The sequence below is a fragment of the Salvelinus sp. IW2-2015 genome, linkage group LG19 (genome assembly GCF_002910315.2).
Source record: "Salvelinus sp. IW2-2015 linkage group LG19, ASM291031v2, whole genome shotgun sequence".
NCBI lineage: Eukaryota > Metazoa > Chordata > Actinopteri > Salmoniformes > Salmonidae > Salvelinus > Salvelinus sp. IW2-2015.
Genome location: NC_036859.1, coordinates 9,136,799 through 9,162,367, shown reverse-complemented (window position 1 = coordinate 9,162,367; position 25,569 = coordinate 9,136,799). Strand labels below are relative to the sequence as shown.

At 44.6% G+C, this 25,569-nt stretch overlaps 1 protein-coding gene and 1 pseudogene across 1 annotated transcript in view; one reads left to right on the top strand and one right to left on the bottom strand.

Moving 5' to 3' along the window:
• The window catches only part of LOC111979571 (capping protein, Arp2/3 and myosin-I linker protein 3-like), a 52,424-nt gene extending 38,426 nt beyond the window's left edge, over positions 1–13,998 (top strand). The window contains 27 exon segments of the mRNA XM_070448802.1: positions 2,856–2,874; positions 2,876–2,920; positions 2,922–2,962; positions 3,867–3,936; positions 4,038–4,119; positions 4,242–4,338; positions 4,431–4,485; positions 4,917–5,089; positions 5,475–5,543; positions 5,902–5,995; positions 6,179–6,277; positions 6,397–6,516; positions 6,763–6,876; positions 7,093–7,268; positions 7,431–7,518; positions 7,737–7,859; positions 7,998–8,064; positions 8,161–8,333; positions 8,932–9,002; positions 9,292–9,411; positions 9,596–9,773; positions 10,849–11,311; positions 11,556–11,683; positions 11,786–12,023; positions 12,251–12,322; positions 12,678–12,797; positions 13,119–13,998. Coding sequence (XP_070304903.1) covers positions 2,856–2,874; positions 2,876–2,920; positions 2,922–2,962; positions 3,867–3,936; positions 4,038–4,119; positions 4,242–4,338; positions 4,431–4,485; positions 4,917–5,089; positions 5,475–5,543; positions 5,902–5,995; positions 6,179–6,277; positions 6,397–6,516; positions 6,763–6,876; positions 7,093–7,268; positions 7,431–7,518; positions 7,737–7,859; positions 7,998–8,064; positions 8,161–8,333; positions 8,932–9,002; positions 9,292–9,411; positions 9,596–9,773; positions 10,849–11,311; positions 11,556–11,683; positions 11,786–12,023; positions 12,251–12,322; positions 12,678–12,797; positions 13,119–13,168 — 3,145 coding nt within the window. The 3' untranslated portion in view covers positions 13,169–13,998.
• A 1,695-nt stretch (positions 13,999–15,693) lies between these two features.
• LOC111979570 (CUB and zona pellucida-like domain-containing protein 1) lies at positions 15,694–22,264 on the bottom strand (annotated as a pseudogene).
• Between the last annotated feature and the right edge of the window lie 3,305 nt (positions 22,265–25,569).

The following is a 25,569-nucleotide window of genomic DNA, read 5'->3' as shown; positions in this document are numbered from 1 at the left end:
TGCCTTTTACATTTACTGTACTTTTCGCTGCATTTGTTGATATCGAAATCTGAAAATACTCTGGATACATTCAGCAACATGATAGAATGTTCCTGGGAAACGTGGGGTAGGTGCAACATATGACGAAACAATTACAAGTGTTTGAATGAGAGGACGAACTAGTGTCTCCAAGTTCAACTATAAGGGGCTTTTTTGGAGCTCTCCTAGCTGTGCCGTGAAGGCACTAGAGCAAGCATACTTGTAGTTGTTTTGTTTGGAACACAACCCTGCAATCCCGGTAACACAATCCAAAAGGGGCCCATTTTAAATTGCAATCTGGGTCAGCTGGGCATTATTTGAACGCTTGTTCTATTGCCAACATGACTAACTAGGTTATAAAACAGGATCTTACGGTGTTAGGCTTGCACAAAGCAATTCAGAGGAACAGACCGTAGGTTTGAGGCACATAGAAAGGAGTCATTAGTGCATTCAGGTGCGTGCTCCGTGGCCGTTCAGAACAACCCAGGGTATGACGCCGTGTCATCTTGTAACTGTACAGTGCCTTCAGAGAGTATTCACCCCCCTTTACTTTTTCCACATTTGGTTGTGTTACAGCCTGAATAAAACGTTTATTCCATTGAGATTTTGTGTCACTGATCTGCACACAACACCCCATCATGTCAAACTGCGATTATGTTTCTAGAAATGTTTACAAATGAAACGTTTTTGTTATGGTGGCCCTAAATGAGTTCAGGAGTAAAAATGTGTCGAAGAATGTGAATACAAAGCGTTATGTTTGGGGCAAATCCAACACAACACATCACTGAGCACTCTTCATTTCTGGTGGTGGCTGCATTATGTTATGGGTATGCTTGTCATCGGCAATGACTAGGGAGTTTTAAGGATTCAAAAAACGGAATAGAGCTAAGCACAAGAGAAATCCTAGTGAAAACTTGGTTAAGTCTGCTTTCCAACAGACACTGAAATTCACCTTTCAGCAGGACAACAACCTGAAACACAAGGCCAAATATAAACTGGAGTTTCTTACCAAGACGACATAGAAAACTCCTGAGTGGCCTAGTTACAGTTTCTACTTAAATCATCTTAAAAATCTGTGGCAAGACTTAAAAATGGCTGTCTAGCAATGATCAACAACCAACTTAAGAGAGCTTGAAGAATTAGGAAAAAAATATTGGGCAGATAGTGTACAATCCAGGTGTGCAAAGCTCTTAGAGACTTACCCAGAAAGACTCACAACTGTGATCACTGCCAGTGATTCTAACACTTGACTCAGGGGGTTGAAAACTTATCTAATCAAGATATGTTAGTGTTTTATTTTCCATACATTTATTAAAACTTGTCATTACAGAGTGTTTTGTGTAGATCATTGACAAAAAATGTCTATGAAATCCATTTTAATCCCACTTTGTAACACATAAAGTCAAGGGCTGTGAATACATAGTGATCATAAACGTTGACACTGTACTGTATATGACATGAGTTTTATTATATGGAAATGTAAAGTGCACGACCAAAAAGCTAATTTTTGTTTTCATTAACTTTTACAATATACCCAATTTTGTAGCTGGCCCATCTAACGGGAATCTCACATTTCTGCATCCAGGGCAAGATTCATGACAATCTACGTCACCCTGCCACTGTAGAGCTCTCTCACCCTCTCTATCCTCTTTTTCTCCATTCCTCTCATGACTCTCTTTCTCTGTCTTTTCTCTCTCGCCTTCTCTTGCTCCTTCTCTCACTCTCTCCCCCCTCCAATCCCTCCCTCTCTGTGTGTCTGTCCTTCACTAGCAGCAGTCAGTGGAGCCTTGGTTGCTCTGCCTGAGCTCTGATCTCGCCACATGAAATAGAACATAAATCGGTTTGAACTGATAAGAATGAATGATTCATGGATATTAAACAGCCAGCGCTATCCTCGCTCTCTCTCTCTCTCTCTCTTAGATGTGTATAAGAGACAGCTCTCTCTCTCTCTCTCTCTCTCTCTCTCTCTCTCTCTCTCTCTCCCTCTCTCTCTCTCTTTCTTTTTCTCTCTCTCTCTCTCTCTCTCTCTCTCTCTCTCTCTCTCTCTCTCTCTCTCTCTTCGCACTTCTCTCTCTCCTCTCTCTCTCTCTCTCTCCTCTCTGCTCTCTCTCTCTTCTCTCTCTCTCTCTCTCTCTCTCACACAGCACACACTCTTTCTTTCTTCTCCTCTCTCTCTCTGCACTTCCTTTCTTCCTTCCTCTCTCTCTTTCTCCATATGTCCTTTGTTTTCTACTCTACCTCTCCATCTGTCTCTTTCTGTCACTATATTGCTGAATTATTTGTATGGTCAGGCTAAAAGGAGTGTTAGTTATGCTGTTCTACAATATAGGAATATACCGTCCCCTGTATTCCAATTAAAATGCCTGGATGCTTTCTGTTTACTTGGTATGGCTCAGAGGCTTTTACTGACATCCTTCAGAATGAGTTTATTTTGAGCTGGTGTACAACTGCTATGGGCTCTGAAGTGTGTTATGTTCCACAAGGAAAATATTTTACGCCAGTTGTGTTAACAGATGGTTTGATAAAAAAAATCTTTTTTGTAACTTAAACTTGTTTCGTGTTGTTCACATTGTCTGATGTTTATTAGTCTTGTTTTTTGAAGGCCATTTACTGCCTGTCTCTATCTCTGTCTGTCTCTCACGCTCTCTTCTCTCTATCTTACATTCTCTCTCTCTCTCCCTCCGTTCTCTCCCACTCTGCTCTATCTCTGTCGGTCGTCTCTCACGCTCTCGTTCTCTTTATCTTGTATTCTCTCTCTCTCCCTCTGTTTATCTCCCACTCTTCTCTCTCGCTCTCTCTCGCTCTCTCTCTCGCTCTCTCCTTCTCTCTCTTTTCAGGAAAGTGAGGGAGACTCTTTCCTGTCTTCAGGCAGTTCTTCAGTTCAGCCTTCAGTCTTACGCACGGTCAACCTGTCTTCTATGAAGCTCCCTCCGGACACTCTGAGGTGAGATAGGACTTCGCTCTGGCCACCTCCCAAATGTCGGCTCATGCTGGACTACCTCTGTCGACGTAAATGTTATCCCATTTTCTCCCCAATTTTCAATGGTATCCAATCGCGAGTAATTACTATCTGTGCTCATCGCTACAACTCCCGTACGGGCTCGGGAGAGACGAAGGCCACAGCGCGGCCTCCAACCCGGAAGCCAGCCGCACCAATGTGTCGGAGGAACACTGGTGTACCTGGCCCCCTTGGTTAGCGCGCACTGCGCGCCGGCCCGCCACAGGAGTCGCTGGAGCGCGATGAGACAAGGAATCCCTACCGGCCAAACCCTCCCTAACCCGGACGACGCTATGCCAATTTGCGTCGCCCACGGACCTCCGGCTGCCGATCAGAAGCCTGGGCGCGAACCCAGAGACTCTGGTGGCGCAGCTAGCACTGCGATGCAGTGCCCTAGACCACTGCGCCACCCGGGAGGCCCCTATTTACCTATACTTAATAAATTCTTTAACACGTGTGTATTGTCAAAGGTGTTTTGTTGGTAAATCCAATCTCCCTATCAAGCGAAGGTGTCTTTTTTTTGTGTGTAGCACTTTACCACGCTTCCTGCGTTTCATTTGAAGCACTTACTGGTCCTTGGCCAAGTAGTTCTAGGAATCTCTAGTAGTTCTAGGAATCTCTCAACTCCTTTTCTCCCACATCCTTTAAGACTGCTGTAACACCCCTCAGTGTGTGTGTGAATAGAAGTCCACATGGTTTCATTTTAGGGAAGTTGATGGAAAAATCCGTCACGGTAATTAAGAAAACAATTTGAAATGAGTTTCCTATGCATTGACCTTTCTTGACCTCCTCGCTCTCTCTCTCTCTCTTGCTCTCTCTCGCTCCGTCTCTCCATCTCTGCCTCTTTTAGAGCTCTCTTCCTTGGCCTGTCTACCAACCCTCACATCAGTGACCTACACCTGGACCTCAGCTGCTGTGAGGTACGGCGCATGTCTGTCTGAATTGCCTTGCCTTCCTGTCTCTCCATGTGACTGATTTAGTCTTCTTTCTCTCTCTCTCTTTTTCTCTCTCTCTCTCTCAGTTGAGGTCTGCTGGTGCTGGGGTGCTCCAGGAGCTGTTTCCCAGAGTGGCCTGTATTGGTAGTCTGGACATCTCAGACAACGGTGAGTGACCCTTGTACCTTTCTCTTCCCTACGCATGCCACAGACTTATGAGTATTTTCAGGGCTAACATAAATGCCAGTTTATATGTATTAGCTGATATACTGTGCATATGTGTCTCTCAGGGTTGGATGCTGATCTGCTAGGGGTCATCCCGGCCTTCTCCAGACACCCCTCCCTCAAACACTTGCTGCTGGGCAAGAACTTCAACATCAAGGGCAGGTAGGGACAGTAATCCGTCCTCCACAGGCACGTAGAAACACGCACTGGGAAGACGTGTATTTTGTCTAACAGTGGAAATTATGTGTCTGCAGGGTGCTGGATGAAATTCTGCAGAAACTAGTGCAGTTAGTGCAGGAGGAAGAGTGTGTGAGTTTCATAATGCACGTGAACACACACAGAGACACGCGCGCGCCCACACAAACTCATACACGTACGATCCGGGTATGTTTATGTACTCGCATCTCTCACCCACTGACTGCCATACTCTATGCAGGCACACTCACTTGTGTATGTTCTCTCCAGCCCTAGTCAATGATTCATTGGGACGTGCTTTATTCTCTCGGCTCCGGGCTTCTCTCTCAGCGCAGATACACCATCCCCATGACGAGCTCGCTCAATTATTTACTGCTGTTGACGCTGATCACTCACAAACATAACACAAACATACAGCCCTCAAAGACACACACATACACACACACATATACACACACTTTACTAATTCACTTCAGTTTTGAGAGCCCTTATCCTCTCTTGCCCCTTTCTCCCTCTCGCCCCTCTCTCCGTCTCTCCATCCTCAGGCCTTACAGTCCCTCTCTCTGGCGGACTCACGTCTGCGCTCTCGGGGCACAGTGCTGGTGAACGCTCTGGGCAGCAACACCTGCCTGCTCAAGGTGGACCTGAGTGGGAACAGCCTGGAGGATGCGGGGGCTAAGATGCTCAGCAAAGCCCTGCAAATCAACACTACACTCAGGTAAGAGAGAGGGAGCTAGGGAAAGTAGGAGCGAAAGAGAGGAGGGAGAAAGGGGGCTGGTAGAGAGCGAGAAAGGGGGAGGGAGAGAGAGGGAGGGAGGGGAAAAGAGAGACTGAGAGAGATGTGGCAAAGTTCATTATGCAGTTGCTATGCCGTAGTTAATACAGTGATTATGTAATGATAGGGGTTGTGTTACGGCTCTCAATACACTGTATTGAACGCAGTGCATCTTGGAACGTACAAGCACTTCTTTGGTTATTCATGCTGTGCAATTCTGAATTTGTAATTTGACAGGTGTCATGTGAGCTTCAGTTTTCAAGTCAATTATTATTCAAATGATCTCTCCTTTTCTCCTTCTTTCTTCCACCAATTTGATCCTTCTAAGGAGTGTGACGTGGGATCGCAATAACACCACGGCTACAGGATTCCAAGATGTGGCTCGGGCCCTGGAACAGTGAGACACACACACCCCCAACACACACGCGCTCTCACTCACTCACTCAAACAAACTTGAACACGTTGGGACATGAATAAAAGTCAAAAGACAAGAGACGTAAATCTCTGAGCTTGCCTTGCAGTCGTTGCACAGCGTTTCATCAGCACCCTGACCTGTTTGTGAGGCAGGGCTGCCTGTTTAAGTTCTAGTGACAAGGATTCACATAAAGAGGAGAAGACATTAGACTAATGTCCACTATTGCATCAAGCATTTCCAAGGCAATTACTCATAATTATTCATAGGAAAGGAATCGATTTGTAATGATTTCTTGTTTTTTCCTCTCTTCTTTTTTTCCGCTCACTCATTCTCTTGACAGTAACTTCACCCTGCATTACATGTCCATCCCCCTCAATGATGTCACACAGGCTTACCGGAGTGCCCCTGAGAAGACTGACCAAGCGCTGACCAAGGTGAGTCACCTGGGGTGTGACGTCCCACCATGACATCACGACTGTTGTCAGCAGCTCATCTCTCGTGTGTTCTTATTTCTGCCCTGGTCACTTTGCTTCGTCAAACCGTCTCTTCTCTCTGTTGCTCGTCTTCTTTCACCGCCAACATTCCTCCTTTCCCATCCCTCTCACTGTGTTTCTCAGATCCAGCGTGCTCTGTTGAGGAACAACCAGACCCAGAGGTTCTCTCAGAAACAGGCTCTTCGTCTGCACCAAGGCCTGGTCACCAGCACTGCTGAACAGGTACAAATAATGTGTGCTTATGTAAACTGTAATTTTGGCGAGAAAGACAGTCTTTGAGTCAAAACCCCACGGACTGACGGCTGTGTGTGTGTGTGTGTGTGTGTGTCTGCGTGTGTCAGGTGATGGAGCGGCTGTGTGTGCGTGTGCAGCAGCAGGTATGTGCTCTCCGAGGCTCAGAGGAAGGAGAGGAGTTGCAGGCTGCCAGACAGGTCCTGAAGGAGGCCAGAAACTCCCGTGCGGTATGTTGGCGTGTGCGTATGCATGCGTGTTTATATATTCTTAACCACTCTCTCAGCTATACTGTGTGTGTGTGTGTGTGTGTGTGTGTGTGTGTGTGTGTGTGTGTGTGTGTGTGTGTGTGTGTGTGTGTGTGTGTGTGTGTGTGTGTGTGTGTGTGTGTGTGTGTGTGTGTGTGTGTGTGTGTGTGTGTGTGTTGAATATGTATGTGTGTTGAAATATTCTAAGCTCCTCTCTCTCCCTCTCAGCTCTATCCATCTCTGTGTGAGCTGGCCCATGTTCTCTCGGTGGACGGGCCTGTCAGACAGAAACTGGACTCTCTAGCAGGAGAGCTGGCCAAGGCTGCTGACAAGGAACTACAGGTAGACCACTCAACACTCTTCTCCCCCTGCATGGTTGGATTTAGACTATGATGGATGAATTGAAAGATAGATAGATGGATATACATACATTCTTTGACAGGAGACCTGGCCATGGTTGCTGATGAGGAAATATGGGTACTGTGATTCTTATCGTAGACAGGACTTATTGGATGAGGGAATAACACATTGCTGACCTTATTGACTGATCATTCCCAGGTTATAGTGGACTCCATGGTGTCTCTGTGTCGGGAGCTGTGTCCCATGTCCTCCTCCTCAGCTGAGCAACTCAACCCTCCGCTCTCCTCCGTCTCAGAACGTGTCTCCATCCCTCGCTCCACCATCCGCACCGCCCTGATGGAGAGAGCGGCACAGGACATCAACAGAGCCCTGGAGTAAGAGGGGGAGGGAAAAAAGAGGGAGGGGATGAGAAGGGTCTAGACTAAAGAGTAGGATGTGAATAGAGAACTTAGAGTATTCACTCCCCCCCTTCTCTCTCTCTCTCTCTCTCTCTCCCTCCCCTGATCTCATTCTCTGTTTTTATATTTCTCCCTCAGGGACGTGAAGCTGTCGGTGGTCTCCTATCTGACCAACTCCATAGTGGATCAGATCCTTCAGGAGCTCTACACCACTCACAAAACCCTGGTACTAAACACACACACTAGTCTCTCTGTACTCGATATGTCTTTACCTCTATGCACTGTGTACCTCTGTGACCTCTGTGTACCTCTAGAACAGTGACTTGTTCAATCTCAGTTTCATCTCCCCACCATCTCACACCAGTGAGCATAGTCTCAGACCAGACCAGTTCCCATTGTGTCGGACCAGTATATAGCATTGTAAATGTCTCTCTGTTGTCTTAGCTCTGTCAGGTGTCCCAGGTGAAGCATTTGGATGAGGCAGGGACAGGCAGACGCACCATCAGACAATCCAGAATCACAGACTCACTGGACTTCCCCGACGAGGAAGGCCTGGGCATGAACATCGTAAGTGTGTGGGCGGGTGTATATGAGTGTGTGGGCGGGTGTAAATGAGTGTGTGGGCGGGTGTATATGAGTGTGTGTACGAGTGCATTTTTCCATTGCTCTATCACGTCGCCTTTCCTCTCTCTTGTGTCTTACTAGGACACCATCGCCATCAAGAAACGTAGCTCCAGAACCAGAAGGATCCGTCCAGTGTCAACCAGATTGAGTAAGGTGACCTTAATAATAAAGTTTTCATGCAGGGCATTTTATGTGGATTAACATAAATTTGACCCAACGTTTATCTTCTCTCCCTCCCTTTTAGGTCTCGGTGATGATCCCACCTCCTCCCCGCCTCACTCTGGCCCCCTATCCCGCTCAGCATCGTGGGAGGATCTGTACACCCTGCCTACCCAGGGTGCACCACTGCGCCACGTGACACAGGTCAGGCCACGGCCCCCGCGAAGGCACTGTCGAGGACAAGTCCCCGTGGAAACAGTGAGTCAACTCTGACCTGTAAAGAAGAGCCAGACCCAATCCCAAATCAACCCGTAGCCCCCTAAGCACTTCATACAGATCTGAAAGCTGGTCAAGTTGAAAGTTCAAACTTACCCACTAGGCTGGGTGAAATGTGTACCTAGGGGGTAGGGGTTGTCCAGGCCTCTGAGCCAAACAAATCTATTCACCTCTCAGTTCTAATGCAATGTATTTGTATTCTAGAATTTTTGTCATCCTGCTTTTTCATGCCAGGGGCATCCCAAAAATAGGTTTCTTTATGACTGTGAATCTGTCGCATTATCTCATGACTCACTCGTTTATCACGTTCTCCAATCCGCAATGCCCCAAGGCATCTCTCTGTTGGCAGCGTATCAGATTCCTCAGCTGCGTCTCAAATGGCACACTTTCCCCTGTGTGGTGCGCTTCTTTTCGACCAGAGCCCTATGGGCCCTGGTCAAAAGCAGTGCACTATATAGGGAGTAGGGTGTATGTACATGAGACATGATAATTGCACATGATAGCACAGCAGTAGTTTCAGTGTGACAGCAGAATGTGTGTGTGTGGCTGTAGTGTAAACCTGTTATCTCCGTCCTCTCAGCACCTTTCAGAGAACGGAGGAGTCAACATGCTGGAGGATGATTTCTATACCAAGAGAGTCCTGCCTGACAGGTAGGCTACGCACAATTCACACACGCACGCACGCACGCACGCACGCAACGCACGCACGCACGCACGCACGGCACGCCACGCAACGCGCACGCACGCACGCAACGCACGCACGCACGCACCACACACACACCACACACACACACACACACACACACACACACACACACACACACACACACACAGCACACACACACACACACACACACACACACACACACACACACACACACACACACACACACGCACTCTCAGTGACCCAGCTACCCATATCTTTATCTCTCCCCGCCAGTCAGCTGTCACTACTCCATCAAGCTCAGTCCCTGAGGAGGAAGAAGAGACGCAGTGTGCTGTCGATCTTCTCCGGGTTCCGCAAGAATCGCAACTCCAACGTCTCCAATCAGGAAACAGAGTACGGAGGGAGTCCTGAAAAGTCACACATTTAGTTGATTTATTGACGAATGTATGATTACAGGTCCTTGTTATAAATTGTTAAACAACAACTATTTAATAATTGTTTATCGTCAGTTTATCAGTTTATAATACGTCTCTGTCTCTGTCTCGTTCTCGGTCTCTCTCTCTCTCTCTCTCAGTAGTGGCTCAGAGAACGTGTACTCTATGATTCAGCACCCTAAGGATCGTGGGAAGGGGGGGGCCATCATTCAGGTGGGAGCCAATGGGAGGATGATGCCGTCCCCTAGGCCCATCCAGGGCATGCCACTGCTTGGGATGAGGGGGGCCAGGCCCAGCCCCCACTGCCTCTCTCAGAGACAGGTAGGAGCGTACCACTGTAGGTCTGTCCCTAGTTCATGAATAGGGTCAGGAGTTTTACCTGCCTAGTCATCTCCTTGTCTATCCCACTCATTACAAAATGCATCACAGTACAGCATGCATGCTTTTACATTCTATGTAATCTATTACATAGAATGTAATGCGGTTCTTCAGAGACTCCCCTACTACCTCAGCTAACGTATTCATTGGAGATCTAGCAATTTTCAGACCCACTCTCTGGACTGGCTGGTTCTGGAGGTCCCACGGGTCTCCACTGACCTAGGGAAAAATGCTGTGATGGAACATTTGATGTTTGTGCTTTCCTAATAACCAATTGCTGTGTTCATGTTAGTGACTGATTGAACGAATCCTCACTATCAGTATCTGCAATTTGGCAGTACACCCAGAACCTTGTTTTGAGAACAAAAGGATATCTCAGTTTTAAGGTCTCAGCTTGGAGAGAAGAAGCCTCCTGAGGTATTGATCTGTCACATGTTATGAACCAGTATTGTTCGGTCATATGAATGAAGCAAACGTTAATGATGAATTAATTATGTATGATGAATAAGCTAAATCTTGTAAATATAACTTGCCAGCAGTATATAAGTGAACTAATGGGACTGCCTCGGTAGAGCTCCTGACAGATGTGTACTATGGCATCCAGTTTGTTGAAACCTCTCCTGTTAACTGTTAATGAACAATGACTCATTTAAGATTGACGTCGAGTGTCCCATGTGTAGAATTTCCACCAGAATGCTTTTAGTTTTTATACCCCCAGCTCATGGAATAGCCTTCAGGCCACCTTGAAATTAGACTTGCTGGTCTCCATGGGACAGTTTAGATTGAGTTTAAGCGAGGTGATAATTGTTTTGATTAATCTTGTATTTATATTATTATCTTACATTATTTGTATTCAATTGTGTATTTTCATGTTCACAGGGCTACTTTGTAAATGAGACCCTGGTGTCAATGGTGACCCACCATGTAAAATTAAAATTAAATAGTAAAAATTGCATCTATGACACAATGTAAGCCTTACAATCTACTCTCTTCACTCTGTCTCTCTCCTACCTTCCAGCCTTCAGATCTGGTCGGGATGGTATACAATTGTATCGGAGCAGAAGACGAGGACTCAGACAGTAGCTTTGAGATCAGACCAGTGGACAGAGACACAGACAGACAGAAGGACACACAGATTGCATCAGACACCCAGACAGAGTCCCGTGCCAATGGACATGCAATGTCCTCCGCTTCTCTGACAGACAAACAGGCTGACATACAGACTGACAGACAGACTGACAGACAGACTGACAGACAGACTGACAGACAGACTGACAGACAGACCGATCCAGTCAGTCAGGACCTGCCGATGACAGACACACAGACGGAGATGGAGAGACGGACAAAGGAGACAGAGGGGACGGTGTCCATGGAGGACAGGAAGGAGGGTGCCCCCTGTGGACAGAAACCAGAACCCCCTTCTCAAAGCAGCAAGCCCAGCCTGGCCAGCATTAAACAGAGACACCTGCAGGGAAGCTCCGGTACTGCAACATAAATAACTAGAGGTCTATTAACTAGAGCTGTGTCAACTAGAGGTGTATTAAATAGCTCTGAGTCTCTACTTTTATCCAATGTAAAAAAACACAATTTCACATTTTGCTACATAAGACCGATTTGAGCCGGTCGGTCGCATTTGGCTCCGGCTACTGCATGTGCTAGAACATGGATGCAGAGTTGTTACAGAATTACAATATCACTTTTGTTTCACACTTTTTTTCTTTGTAGAGAAATCAACTGATGGTATAGGATGGATAGAGGGAGACAGGGTAGAAGAGGAGAATAATGAAAAGAGACGTGAGGGTGTGCAGAAAGACAGAGGGGCAGAGGGGCAGCGTCCCCCCATTCCTGAAAAGGTGTGTCTGTTTGTCTGTCTGTCTCTCCTTGTTTCTTGTATCGCTGTTTGTTGTTTGTGTCGGTCACAATGACTTAACAATACGTACAATCTATCTCCACAGCCTGGTAAAGATAAGACCTCTCCAAAGACACTGCCTCCTGTCACTCCGCCGGAGGAAACCACCAATGAGAAGAAAACCACACCTCCTGTTCCACCTGCCTCTGCCAAGGCCTCTTTTGATTTGTCTAAAGCTCCTGTCAGTCAAGACGCAGGGACTAATGAGAAGAAAAGCCTTCCTCCTGTGCCGCCTGCTTCTACCAAGCCTGTGTTTGAATCTCCTGATCATGCTGATTGTCAAGGTACCACTATGATGGAATTTTACTGAAGTTTCACTGAATTATTAAGAAATGATTGTGGTGATAATTGATAACGCTCTGGAAAAGAACGTCTGCTAAATGACTAAAATGTAAATATAAATGTGCATGCAGTCCCAAAAATGATCAATGGCTATGAATATTGTATTATTGTTGTTGWTGATGATGATGATGATGATGGCAGCAGGTTGAAATGTTGACTATTTAATCAGATGAGGAGGGAGGAAGAAATGGTTATCCACTGAAGCCGCATCGCAACAGGAAGGCAGACTCATGTGACATGGGTATGTGTGAGGGTGAGCGTGTGGGGGTTCACTGCATGTGTGAATGTATGCTGTACGTCTGTACATACATGTTTGTCTCTACATATCCCTGCATGCATACGCTTGTTTTACACTATCGTTTGAATTCCGCTGTTTGAATTCCAATTAGGGATTTGATGCATTTATTTGCTTGCTATTTCAGTCATTGACTCATTGTGTCTGTTAGGTACGCTGACCATTCCTCTGTCCATCCCTCTGCCAGGGACTATCCAATAGATCTCTGCTTATCATGACTCTTACATTACTGCAACTACCCCCTGTCACCAGTCACCGTCTGTGTGGCCCTGTGCGTATGTCTCATATCATTTCCCTCCAGGCATGGAACTTAATGGCCCCAACGATCTGGAGACGAGGTCCTCAGATCGCAAACCCCCTGTGAAAAGACCCAGACTCCCAGAGAACAGAAACAGATCTCTGGACTTCCCCAGGACTGTCTGTATGTATCTGCTTCTCTGGACCCCTCTCTGTGTCATACTTTATGAGTATGTGCAAGCATGGGAATGCTCATAAGCTACTATACTGTAAGCCTCCTTTTCATGACTCAGTGGTGGAAGAGAGAATTGACATGGCATTGACAGTCTACCCAATGCGTCACATGTTCAGAAAAAACACTGGGCCGTGCTGGGCCATTAAAATCCTGTTGATTGTGGCCTGGGCTTTGTTTGGGGAGATGAGGGAGAGTCACCTTTCTAATACTTAATGGTAGATAAGACGAGGCCAAACAAGGACTCTGACTTTCAAATCTCTCTCTGTCTAGGTCCTGCGAGTCCAGAACCCGCCAACGACAATGGTAAGACGTCATCATAACAACAACAGACAGGAGGCGACGACAACATTCTGGACAACTAGAGGGAGAGGAGAGTGAAGAGATGGAGAGAGAAGGGAAATTATGAACTTGATCACCATAGACCCAACTGTGGTTATCCTCATATACAGTATTAATTTCCTTCATATTTACGAAACATGCATGTACACTCTGCTTTTTTCCTCCCTCATACTTAGTTGCACTTGCTTTCATTCCTTTGCAGAGGACACGCACACACACACACACACACACACACACACACACACATTTTTACCTTTATATTTCAGTCATTTAGCCAACGCTCTTATCCACACAGACACACACACACAGAGAGGTCTCTGAGGGCTCTCTGGTATTCTCATGCCACTGTTATTTCTTGCACTTCTTGTTGTACAAAAATCTTTGATCATACTTCTTATTCTCCCTCGTCTCTCTTTTATTGACAATCTGTGACACTGTTACTGTAAGAATGAGTTGGTATGTATTCTAAACCAGTATTATGTAATTATTGAATATAAGTGAACAAACTCTGCACTAACCATTGTTATTACCAAGTCATTACATGGTAACAGGTAACATTCATGTTTTTATTTACAATAAGGTTAAGATGAATGTGAGTGTGTTGTAAGGATGTTTTTCCTATTGAGAAGATGGTAATGACATGTATTGTTTATCATTATTATTATTACAGTAATCTAGTAGTTGGTCAATAGAACAATGGCAGTTTTAAATCTGTTTTATTCATATTTTACAGGACTGAAATTAGTATATTTTCAAAAAATGCTAATATAATTAATCAATCAATAAAATTGACTCAACTAAAGGAACCAAACTGATGATGCACTACTATCTCAGGTGAAAACAACCCTAACCTGACATCTGCATTAAGAACTCACATTTTTGTTGTGCAAGATTAGGATTAGACCCTCTATGAAAATGACATCGATGGATTTTGGAGCAATACTATGGAGGGGGCAGCAGAGGGCGGTAAATACTTAGAGCTGAGTGATGAAACAGACTTGGATGAAACACAAGTTAGAGGCACAGACTATGCCTGAGCAATGTCTGTAAAAATGTATATAATAGAATTGGTAGCGTCCATTTGTTTGAAGTACGCTTAAAAGGGATTTCAACTGACAGACGGGCCAAGAATAAATTAATCAATGAATTAGGCAAAAATGAAATTGGCTGTGTTAAAAGTCCACATTCATTAATCATGCCATGAATAATGTCACAAAATACGCACACGCACACACACACACACACACACACACACACACACACACACACACACACACACACACACACACACACACACACACACACACACACACACACACACACACACACACACACACACACACACACACACACACACACACACACCCCAAATTTGGATTTAAATGACCAGAAAGCATTTGTACTCTGACGCCAAAAGCTCCTCTTTCACGCCTGAGTTTGACAGAGTGAAAGAGCACACCTGTATGGCAGAGGATAGTGCACATTCAGGAGCGTTGCTAACACATGAATTAGTCAGTATGGGGATAAGCGAGTTTAAATCTGGAATCCTGAATGGTGAAACTCCACGTCCGTGTGTGACATTGCAAGCGCGATAGAGCATCAGCATATGAAATGCATATTTATTTTTTTAACCATGATGCGCCATGCACCTGTAGTTTGTCTACAGAACAAACCATAACAGCGCCCGTGGGGGGGGGGGGCAGTGTCGCTGTTTCCCCCTACTGCGGATTCCATCTTTAACTAAACAAAGATCTGTACCTTTTCTGTACGGGAAAACCAAGTCTGAGATTTCTAAGTGGAAGTGAAGAAGCATTTTAAAACCTCCAGTACACATATACATTTTATATTTCCTGCGATGCAGGAAAGTTCTGCAACAGTGTGATCAAATTAAGATCCTACATCTGTAGATGATGACAAGAAACGAACTTAACTCTTAAAACATGTTGTTTGGAGTGTCCGCTAAGTATGTCCGTGGATGAATGGATATACTTTATTGATCCCAAGAGGCTTACGTCATCATTGTAAACGTTAGAGACCGCTGTGTCAAATGATAGACAGCATGTTTCCCCTCTTTCTTCTTTGAATATTGCAGGCTACATGTGAAAGGATGGCTGTCATCTAACTAAGTTTCAAATGGGCTGGTATTTGACCCCTGTTGCTTTGACCTGGTAGAGGATCATTCCGCACAACATGGCAACGGCTGTTAGGAGACACCCAGCCATGAACACCGTGTTCATGTTGGTCACTGGAAAGACAAGAAAACAAGTCAACACCTTTTTCACCAAAACTCTTTGCGAAACACAGAAACACCTTTCCATCCAGACTGAGATGTAGGTTGAGATGCTAATGCCTGTTTGGACTAGACTTGCAGATAAGAACTGTTGTAACTTCAACCATTCAAAGTACAACATTTGACTTCTAGCTTGTCCTGAGCTATAGTTACCCTCAGCTATTGTTACCTAAGCTTTCGGAAGTCTCAGGCACAAAGGACCCTGGGACCTTGGCAGTTTGCATTAGGGCTTCTCTCTTGCGGTGGTGGTGACCAGCAGACTGGGGGAGGTTGAGTTGACGCAGCCCTGGGCACACCGGGTGTTGAGGTTCCCAGCCTTACACAGGATTACTGAACAGCTGATGTACACCTACAGCCAGAGAGGTCAAAGGTCACTGAACTGAGCAGTCTGTCCCCATTTATGTGCATTCCAATGAATTTGAAAGCTTCCTTTCCGAACCGGAAATGTCTCTCGTGAAGGGGTTAGAAGATTTGAACAGTCTCGTCCACATTGCATCTGGTAAAAAAACTTTACTAATACTCTTTCATTCAGACAATCTGTTAATGGCATATCTCGTAGTCATAAAAAAAGAATTTGACGTGCTCTGCTCAAATGCTTGTACTAAAATAAATACAAACGTTGGTGCGGGTTGAAAAGACATATACATATTTATAGATGATGTCACATTGTAGTACTGCTTCTTTCTTTTTTCACAATCATTATTTACATATTTTTCATACTGTTTTCCACAAGCCCTTCAAAATAAAAATAAACTAAGAAAAGTGCACCTGTTGCTTACAGGAAGTGACCTAACAGGAGTTCTTCCTTAACCTCTAAAAGTCTAAGCCATATGGGTGGGGGGGGGGGGGGGGTTACTAAGTTAACATAGGCAGAGTCCCCTGTCCAGTGTATGTGTTATTTTGCCATCTTAATCTTTTCTTTTTATTGGCCAGTCTGAGATATTACTTATTCTTTGCAACTCTACCTAGAAGGCCACCATCCCGGAGTCACCTCTCACTGTTGATGTTGAGACTGGTGTTTTGGCGGGTACTATTTAATGAAGCTGCCAGTTGAGGACTTGTGAGGCGTCTGTTTCTCAAACTAAACACTCTAATGTACTTGTCCTCTTGCTCAGTTGTGCACCGGGGCCTCCCACTCCTCTTTCTATTCTGGTTAGAGCAGTTTGAGCTGTTCTGTGAAGGAGTAGTAGTACACAGCGTTGTACAAGATTTTCATTTTCTTGCAATTTCTCACATGGAATAGCTCTCATTTCTCAGAAACAGAAATAGACTGACGAGTTTCAGAAGAAAGTTATTTTTTTCTGGCCATTTTGAGCTGTAATCGAACCACAAATGCTGATGCTCCAGATTCTAAAGAAGGCCAGATTTATTGCTCTTTTAACAGAACAACAGTTTTCAGCTGTGCTAACATAATTGGCAAAAGGGTTTTCTAATGATCAATTTAGCTTTTAAAATTATTAAACTTGGATTAGCTAACACAATGTGCCATTGAACACAGGAGTGATGGTTGCTGATAATTGGCCTCTGTAGATATTCCATAAATATTCCATAGATATTCCAGCTACAATAGCCATTTGCACATTAACAATGTCTACCGTAGTTCATCTCTGATCAATTTGTTGTTTTTTATGTGACATCTTTTTTCATAGACTTGAGCTGAGAAAGTGTGTGCAGATAGCTATCTATGGTGCTCTCTGTTTATAGTCACATCACCAAGGGTGATACATTCTTAAGGAATATGTGATCCTCACAAACATCCTGTAGCGTCTGGTACTAATAAAGTCCTTTTGTAGATCCACACTTGGTAGCTCGCTTACTATGGCAGGGTATTGAGGAAACGTTCGGATGCTTTTCTCTACACGGACAACAATCTGAAGTGGGCTGTTTTGGTGCGTCAGTCTACTTAATTTATAGGTTTCTTCTTACGCACACTCACAATGGTGCTAAACTGGCACTCTCCGTCTGAAGGTAACGCGGTACATAAGGAATGGAAGTATGTAGGGATTTTGTGCCAACAAAAAATAAGGGGTTAAGTTATAATTGTGTATATATGACAGTTGAAGTCAGAAGTTTACATACACCTTTGCCAAATACGTTTAAACTCAGTTTTTCACAATTCCTGACATTTAAGTCGCTAGTAACATTCCCTGTTTTAGGTCAGTTAGGATCCACCACTTTTTTTAAGAATGTGACATGTCTAGAATTGACATCTGTTAGATCCGAGCATGATCTTACTTTCAGCTTTCGGACTCTCTCTTCCCATGCGCACCAGTTCCCCAGTGGCGTCAGCCCCCGCACGCTCTCTACCCCATACACCCTCCACTCTAGCTATTTGGCTAGCAACTGCCCTTGACGTACATCCTGTCTCTCCTAGAATTGGGCTAAAACTCCCACATCTTGTCCGGGCCGCGCTCAAGCCCTTTCCCTTCCACATGAGGCTTCCTGCGAGTAAATAAGTTCCGCGTCCTCGGTGGTTTCGGCTTGTGAATTGTTGTCTCCAATTTCTCTTTCTGACGTAGATTGCTGATTGTGGTTACTGAGGTCGACGTGTTGTTGATGGTGCGTCTCGTGTCTACCCGCACTATCTCGCGGCGTGTTGTGCTTTTTCAGTTTTGCCACAGTATAGCGTTTTTTGGGCAGTTTGGCCCACAACATTTTCTATAGGATTGAGGTCAGGGCTATTGTATTGCCGGACTGCAATTTCGTTGAACTTTGTTATCCTTAAGCTTTTGCCACAATCTTTGGAAGGTAGTGTTCTTGGGGGTTATGTCCATTTGAAACGACCCATTTGGCGACAAGCTCTTCTGTGCAACTTCAACTGGTCTGACTGATGTGCTGTGATGATGTTGCTTTCGTATTATTGTCCTACCATTCATGGTTGTGTGTTTGTCTTGGCTTTGGTTCTTCGTGTTGGTGAGATCGGTGTCTCTTAGTTTGTGTAGGTGCATTTCTCCGCAGTCTGCCCTCCTCCTCGGCAGCAACGGCTACCCCGGTTGCTCCCCCAGACAGATGATGCTCTCGTGCTACTCTCTGTTGTCGCGTGACTCCCGTGGTGTTTCGCGGTCCTTTCTTTTGTGCCTGTTACCTCTCTCTGGTTGTCGTGTCGTTAGAGCTGGGTGAGGACACGTGTGTTGAGGTTTTTTGTAGGTTCCGAGAGTCGGCGTTTTTTAGAGGAGCAGTCGTAGCTTTGGCGGACGTCACGTTGGGCTTGCACTGTGCACAGCCTCCCGGCCTCATTTTTCTCGGACGACGATTTGCGGCCATCGCGCTCACTTAATTGATGTGTATTTATGATATGGTTCATATTTATATATTATCGCACCTGTATGCACACAGGCCTGACAAGGGATGGTTTCTGCTAAGTTGAGGTTGGATGACTCCGGGCCAGCAGTTGATACTGGTTGGTGCTTGTCTCATATTAAATGCAGAAGCCTTGTGAGTAGGAATTCCTCTCGGACCGAAGATTAGGTCACTGGGCTTAATAAAAGATAATGCTCTGTGTCCCCAGGACTGTGTACAGATTTGACTATTGTAACTATTGAGTCAAATATGGGATAGTGTGCTTAGCGCTGGTCTGTTGATTTTGTAATGTTCATCGCGGTTTTGTTCTGAGCAGCATGTGGCTTTTCTTCCCTTGCTGAGCTCTCTTCGAGAAAACTCTCAGTGCTCTCCAGAGTTGCTTTTGTACATACATTCCACATACCCCCGAGGAAAACATCATAAAATTTACTAAATCAGCTCGATTACCTCAAAGCCCTACCTCTATAGCACAGTATAAAATTGTGTATGACCTTTAATAAAACTGTGTATTCCGACACGTTGGTTTCATGTTATAAACTTGGCGGACAATTTTCAAACGCCTGAAGGTACCACGTTCATCTGTACAACAATAGTACGCAAGTACAAACACCATGGGACCACGCAGTCCTCATACCGCTCAGGAAGAGATGCGTTCTGTCTCCTAGGATGAACGTACTTTGGTGCAAAAGTGCAAATCAATCCCAAACAACAGCAAAGGACCTTGTGAATATGCTGGAGGAAACAGGTACAAAAGTATTTATATACACAGTAAAACAAGTCTTATATCGATATAACCTGAAAGGCCACTCAGCAAGGAAGAAGCCACTGCTCCAAAACCGCCATAAAAAAGCCAGACTACGGTTTGCAACTGCACATGGGGACAAAGTACTTTTTGGGAGAAATGTCCTCTGGTCTGATGAAACAAAAATAGAACTGTTTGGCCATAATGACCATCATTATGTTTGGAGGAAAAAGGGGGAGGCTGCAAGCCGAAGAACACCATCCCAACCGTGAASCACGGGGGTGGCAGCATCATGTTGTGGGGGTGCTTTGCTGCAGGAGGGACTGGTGCACTACACAAAATAGATGGTATCATGAGGGGAAAAAATGATGTGGATATATTGAAGCAACATCTCAAGACATCAGTCAGGAAGTTGAAGCTTGGTCGCAAATGGGTCGTTCAAATGGACATTGACCCCAAGCATACTTCCAAAGTTGTGGCAAAATGGCTTAAGGATAACAAAGTCAAGGTATTGGAGTGGCAATTACAAAGCCCTGACCTCAATCCTATAGAAAATGTGTGGGCAAAACTGAAAAGGCATGTGCAAAACTGAAAAAGCATGTGCGAGCAAGGAGGCCTACAAACCTGACTCAGTTACATCAGCTCTGTCAGGAGGAATGGGACAAAATTCACCCGACTTATTGTGGGAAGCTTGTGGAAGGCTACCCGAAATGTTTTACCCAAGTTAAACAATTTAAAGGCAGTGCTACCAAATACTAATTGAGTGTATGTAAACTCCTGACCCACTGGGAATGTGATGAAAGAAATCAAAGCTGAAATAAATCATTCTCTCTACTATTATTCTGACATGTCACATTCTTAAAATAAAGTGGTGATCCTAACTGACCTAAAACAGGGAATGTTTACTAGGATTAAATGTCAGGAATTGTGAAAAACTGAGTTTAAACGTATTTGGCAAAGGTGTATGTAAACTTCTGACTTCAACTGTATATATACACATACTTAACCCCTTATTTTTGTTGGCACAAAACTCCCTACATACTTCCATTCCTTATGTACGCGTTACCTTCAGACGAGTCCCATTACACTTGAGGGTCGTAGAGAAAAAAAGAGAACACCATCGTGTTCGTGAGAGTCTCATCATTCCATAGAGTGGTCATATAAGTCCAGACGCTACAGATGTTTTTGTGAGATTTTCAGGATGTATCCTGGTCTGACAAACAGCTATGTAGCTCTGCCACTTTCCAGCGCGGAGGCAGAAAGGAGACATAAGTAGATGCGGTTGAACGAGACAACCCATGCAAAAACAGATTTCTCTAGCTTAAACTGACAGTTTTTGATGGGGATTTTTTTATGATGTACATTAGATTTGACGCATGGGTGTGTCAATAGACTCTTAAGGATAAGGCCTATAGGGCTTTCTGTTTGTAAGGCATGGATATAATTTGCCTCCCTCTGTAACAGCAAGTTCTCTCTATCACCTCCTCTTTTAAGTGGCTGAACAACTTCTAAGCCATTGAAGCTCATTTGGCACACATCATGTCTGACCACATTAAAGTGTCTGGCTACTGAGGACTTCTCGTCACCAGTTCTGATGTTGGTCTTGTGCTCTGTAATAAAAACGTCCCAATTAAAACTTAAAGAACATTTCAGTGAGTGCGGGTTTGTCCTTTCTTCCAGTACGTCACGTATTCAATCATACTCCAATGCTACTGACGAGCGGCCATTATGTGTTCGGATGGATAGATGCCTTTGTGTGCTCAGTCTCACCCGTTTTCTACGACGGGGTGGTAGTTGAGGTTGTCATACGGCGCAGCTCTGTGGGATTCCACAAAGAACTCAGTGCTGTTGACGGAGGACGTGACCTCGATGTCCATGTAGATTATTTACTTCACCGCCACGTCTGGCGGGTAGTCGGGGGAAACTGGCTCGTCTGGTAGAACTCATACTTGTTCGTGAACATGCCGAAGCCTTTCTCCATGACTGTGACGTTGTCCCTGTGTGCGCTGAAGCCCAGGGTCACATCGCCATGTTTCTGCGTACTGGCTGTAGAAATGGATCTCCACCTGGTGTCGCCTGGTGATGATGTCGTTGGGGTTGTCGAAGGTGTGGATTTCGTTCTTGGAGATGAGGTTCTCGTAGTCAAATCAAACTTGATTTATCGCATACGCCGAGTACAACCGGTGTAGACTTTTCAGTGAAGTGCTTGCTTACAAACCTTTTCCAACGATGCAGAGTTTAAAAGTAATAATAACATATAAAATAGTAACTAACACAAAAGGAATTAGACCACGTTTCATTAGACCACGTTCAATTTTAATAACCCAGACAAACACCCAGATGTGAATAAGTCTCACCCAAAGAGATATCCATATAGCTATCATCCCCATATAATATTTTACACTAGACGCTGCCTGCCCTACGGACGGAAAATCTAAGGATCTAATGAATGTGACTCAATGCAATTTCATCTTGTGGACTTCAACCATAAGATAATTGTTCATTCAATAACCCTCTCTGCAAAGCAGAAATTCATTCATGCTGCTAATCGGCTATTTGCTACTTCCAGTTCAGTTAAAACTCACCTCTATCTGAGTGCCACAGACATTGAGGGGGGTTGACTCCGGTGACATGGGTGCTGTTAGAGATGCGTTGCAGGTTGCGGGCAGAGTTGCTGGGGTCGTTGAGGCGGAGATGGTCCTCATGAATTCCAGTGATAGAGAACATCTCCACTTCCACTGTCATCTTCGTCTCGTGGCAAACCACTTTCGGCTGTGACTGTCGCAGGAGATACTGTATCTTGTTATTGTAAAATGTATCAGTCTTACTCAATACAACGGGATTGTAAAACCATGATTTGGGTTTGGGCCATTTCAACTTCCCTTCTTAATGATGGGCACTATCTGAAAAGTCAATCAATATCATGATAAATATGATTTTGATAAATATTTGAATTAGTAGTACTACTATTCATGTTCACAGGTTTATCTGTTATTAAGATGCATATTTACACTGCAACATAGATCATCCTTGATCATAAAATAATCTACAACCCATTTCTGCGTCCACCAGGACACAGCTCATCTCTGATGAGAATATGTCATACTTGTATTGTTAAACATCCACATCAAATAATAACTTCTCTCGGCTGCGTTGGGAAATGACAATTTCATAAAAGAGATGATTCTCCAGAGGAATGTAGCCTACCGGAAAGTAGCAGAAAGTATCAAAGTACCAGAGCAGTTCTGGTGATGCTGCAGGACCATGATGCCCTGACACTCACCTATCTGCCTCCTCAGCAATGAAGCAAATGGGGAGATGTTCCCCCAGATCTTGAGTGGCACTCCACTGAATTACGAACTCCCATTGGGTGGTCCTGTGGTTGGTGATGTTCTAAGGTTCACTGATGATGACCTCATTAATCCTAGCAAGGGGGCAAAACAGACAACCGCACAACTCCAAATCAAATCGGAGATATCAGTAGGAAGTATGATTTACTCTTGGTTTTTAGACCGTTTGGAGATCTTACACAGTCATTTATCCCTTACGTTGAGTATGTAGCCTGAGCCTTGACCCTGACCTCCAGATCCTCGTTGACCTCGGCACGGAGATGCTCTCCACTGCGTGGTGTCGGTTTGCACGAGCTACACTCCCTTAGTGCAAAATGGAGAAGCAGAAGAACACCGAATAATCTTGGTGTGTGGGTGGGGGGGGGGGGGGTTGTCGTGCCCTCTTAACAACTGTCTTGGTGCGTTTGGACCATGATAGTTTGTTGGTGATGTGGACACCCAAGGAACAATGAAACTCCTCGACCTGCACCACTCAGTCCCGTTTATGTTTCCTATAGTCCCGATCAGCTCCTTTGTCTTGCTGACAGTGATTTCTTCACTTGTTCTCTATAGTCCCGATAGAGAAGTGGTTTCCTGTTATAGTGTCAGTAAAGTCTCTCAAGGGTACCTCCACCAAGGCGTTCCTGAGGATCTTTGAGTCCTCTACTGCCTCATTGAGCCCACCCTTCCCTATGCCAACCTCAGGATCCCCAGGATTCTCAAAGACTCTGGGTAAATCAATCATTTAGAAAATCATGTGATTCAAACATCAACTAACAATTTCTACATGTTTGCATGCTAGCAGGTCATGTCTACTGACAACTAACTCTCTGCAGGCAGGTATCCATTTGCACTCTTTAAAATTCTATGTCGTTGTGGGAGACTCCACATACCTGGCCACAGGTTATAGGGGCTCTGACCTGGCTCATTGATAATGTGAAGGTAGGTATTAGACAGCCCAGTAGGAGATGACTGACTCCTTTCTACAAGTACTACATATCACCAATTCCACCTGCAATTAGTGTCAATGTCAATCACCTACCAGTAGTAATGACTGAGTAAACAAATTAGGTTTAAAATGTATTTACATTTGAATGCCGTGCGACTGCCCTTTATTTTTCTGGACAGTTTAAAAACTTTCCGTGTTTGACTGTAGTCTGACTTGACATTATCTGGCCAGTTTAAAAACTTTCCGTGTTGACTTGAGTCTGACTTGTACATTATCTGGCCAGTTTAAACAACTTTCCGTGTTGACTTGAGTCTGACTTGACATTATCTGGCCAGTTTAAACAACTTTCCGTGTTTGACTTGAGTCTGACTTGACATTACTGGCCAGTTTAAACAACTTTCGTGTTTGACTTGAGACTGACTTGACATTATCTGGCCAGTTTAAACAACTTTCCGTGTTGACTTGAGTCTGACTTGACATTATCTGGCCAGTTAAACAACTTTCCGTGTTTGACTTGAGTCTGACTTGACATTATCTGGCCAGTTTTAAACAACTTTCCGTGTTGACTTGAGACTGACTTGACAATATCTGGCCAGTTTAAACAACTTTCCGTTTTGACTTGAGACTGACTTGACATTATCTGGCCAGTTTAAACAACTTTCCGTGTTTGACTTGAGACTGACTTGACATTATCTGGCCAGTTTAAACAACTTCTTCGTGTTTGACTTGAGACTGACTTGACATTATCTGGCCAGTTAAACAACTTTCCGTGTTGGACTTGAGACTGACTTGACATTATCTGGCCAGTTTAAACAACTTTCCGTGTTTGACTTGAGTTTGACTTGAGCATTATCTGGCCAGATTAAACAACTTTCCGTGTTTGACTTTGAGTCTGACTTGACATTATCTGGCCAGATTAAACAACTTTCCGTGTTTGACTTGAGTCTGACTTGACATTATCTGGCCAGATGATTAAACAAACTTTCCGTGTTTGACTTGAGTCTGACTTGATTATCTGGCCAGTTTAAACAACTTTCCGTGTTTGACTTGAGACTGACTTGACATTATTCTGGCCAGATTAAACAACTTTCTGTATTTGGCCTTGACATTATCTGGCCAGGTTTTGTAGTTTGCCACACGTGGATTACTCTACACTCAGCCAGAGACAGTTGTAACAGATAGCTTGTGGGGCACAATTACAGCTATAGTCTGGTGTTTTTGTGTGTAACAATTACTTGAAGTGTATGATTTACCTATGAAGCTACATTTGGAATGTTGTTATAATGAAATATTAGCCTGTTGTTGGGAAGACTCTCAACTCCTGTTATGCTGGTGAATGAGGACCCAAAAGCGACGTAATAGAAACAGAGTCTTTATTCCAGTATCAAACAAACAATGATTCTCCTGGATATATCAAAGGTAAATCCAAAACAGGAAACTGAAATCTCTCGTCAGTAGAGAGGAACGACTGGAGACGCGACCACAGCTGCAGGTGCGTTCAGGAAGGCACAGGCCGTAGCTGACATAGACACCTGCTCACACGCAGCATCTGAGAAGGCAAAAACACGACAGACGGAACAAGGAACACGGACAGCAAACATCAAACAAGAATCCGACAAGGACAGAAGCGGAAAACAGAGGGAGAAATAGGGACTCTAATCAGAGGGCAAAATAGGGGACAGGTGTGAAAGAGTAAATGAGGTCTTAGGAGAATGAGAAACAGCTGGGAGCAGGAACGGAACGATAGAGAGAGAGAGCGGAGAGGAGAAGAG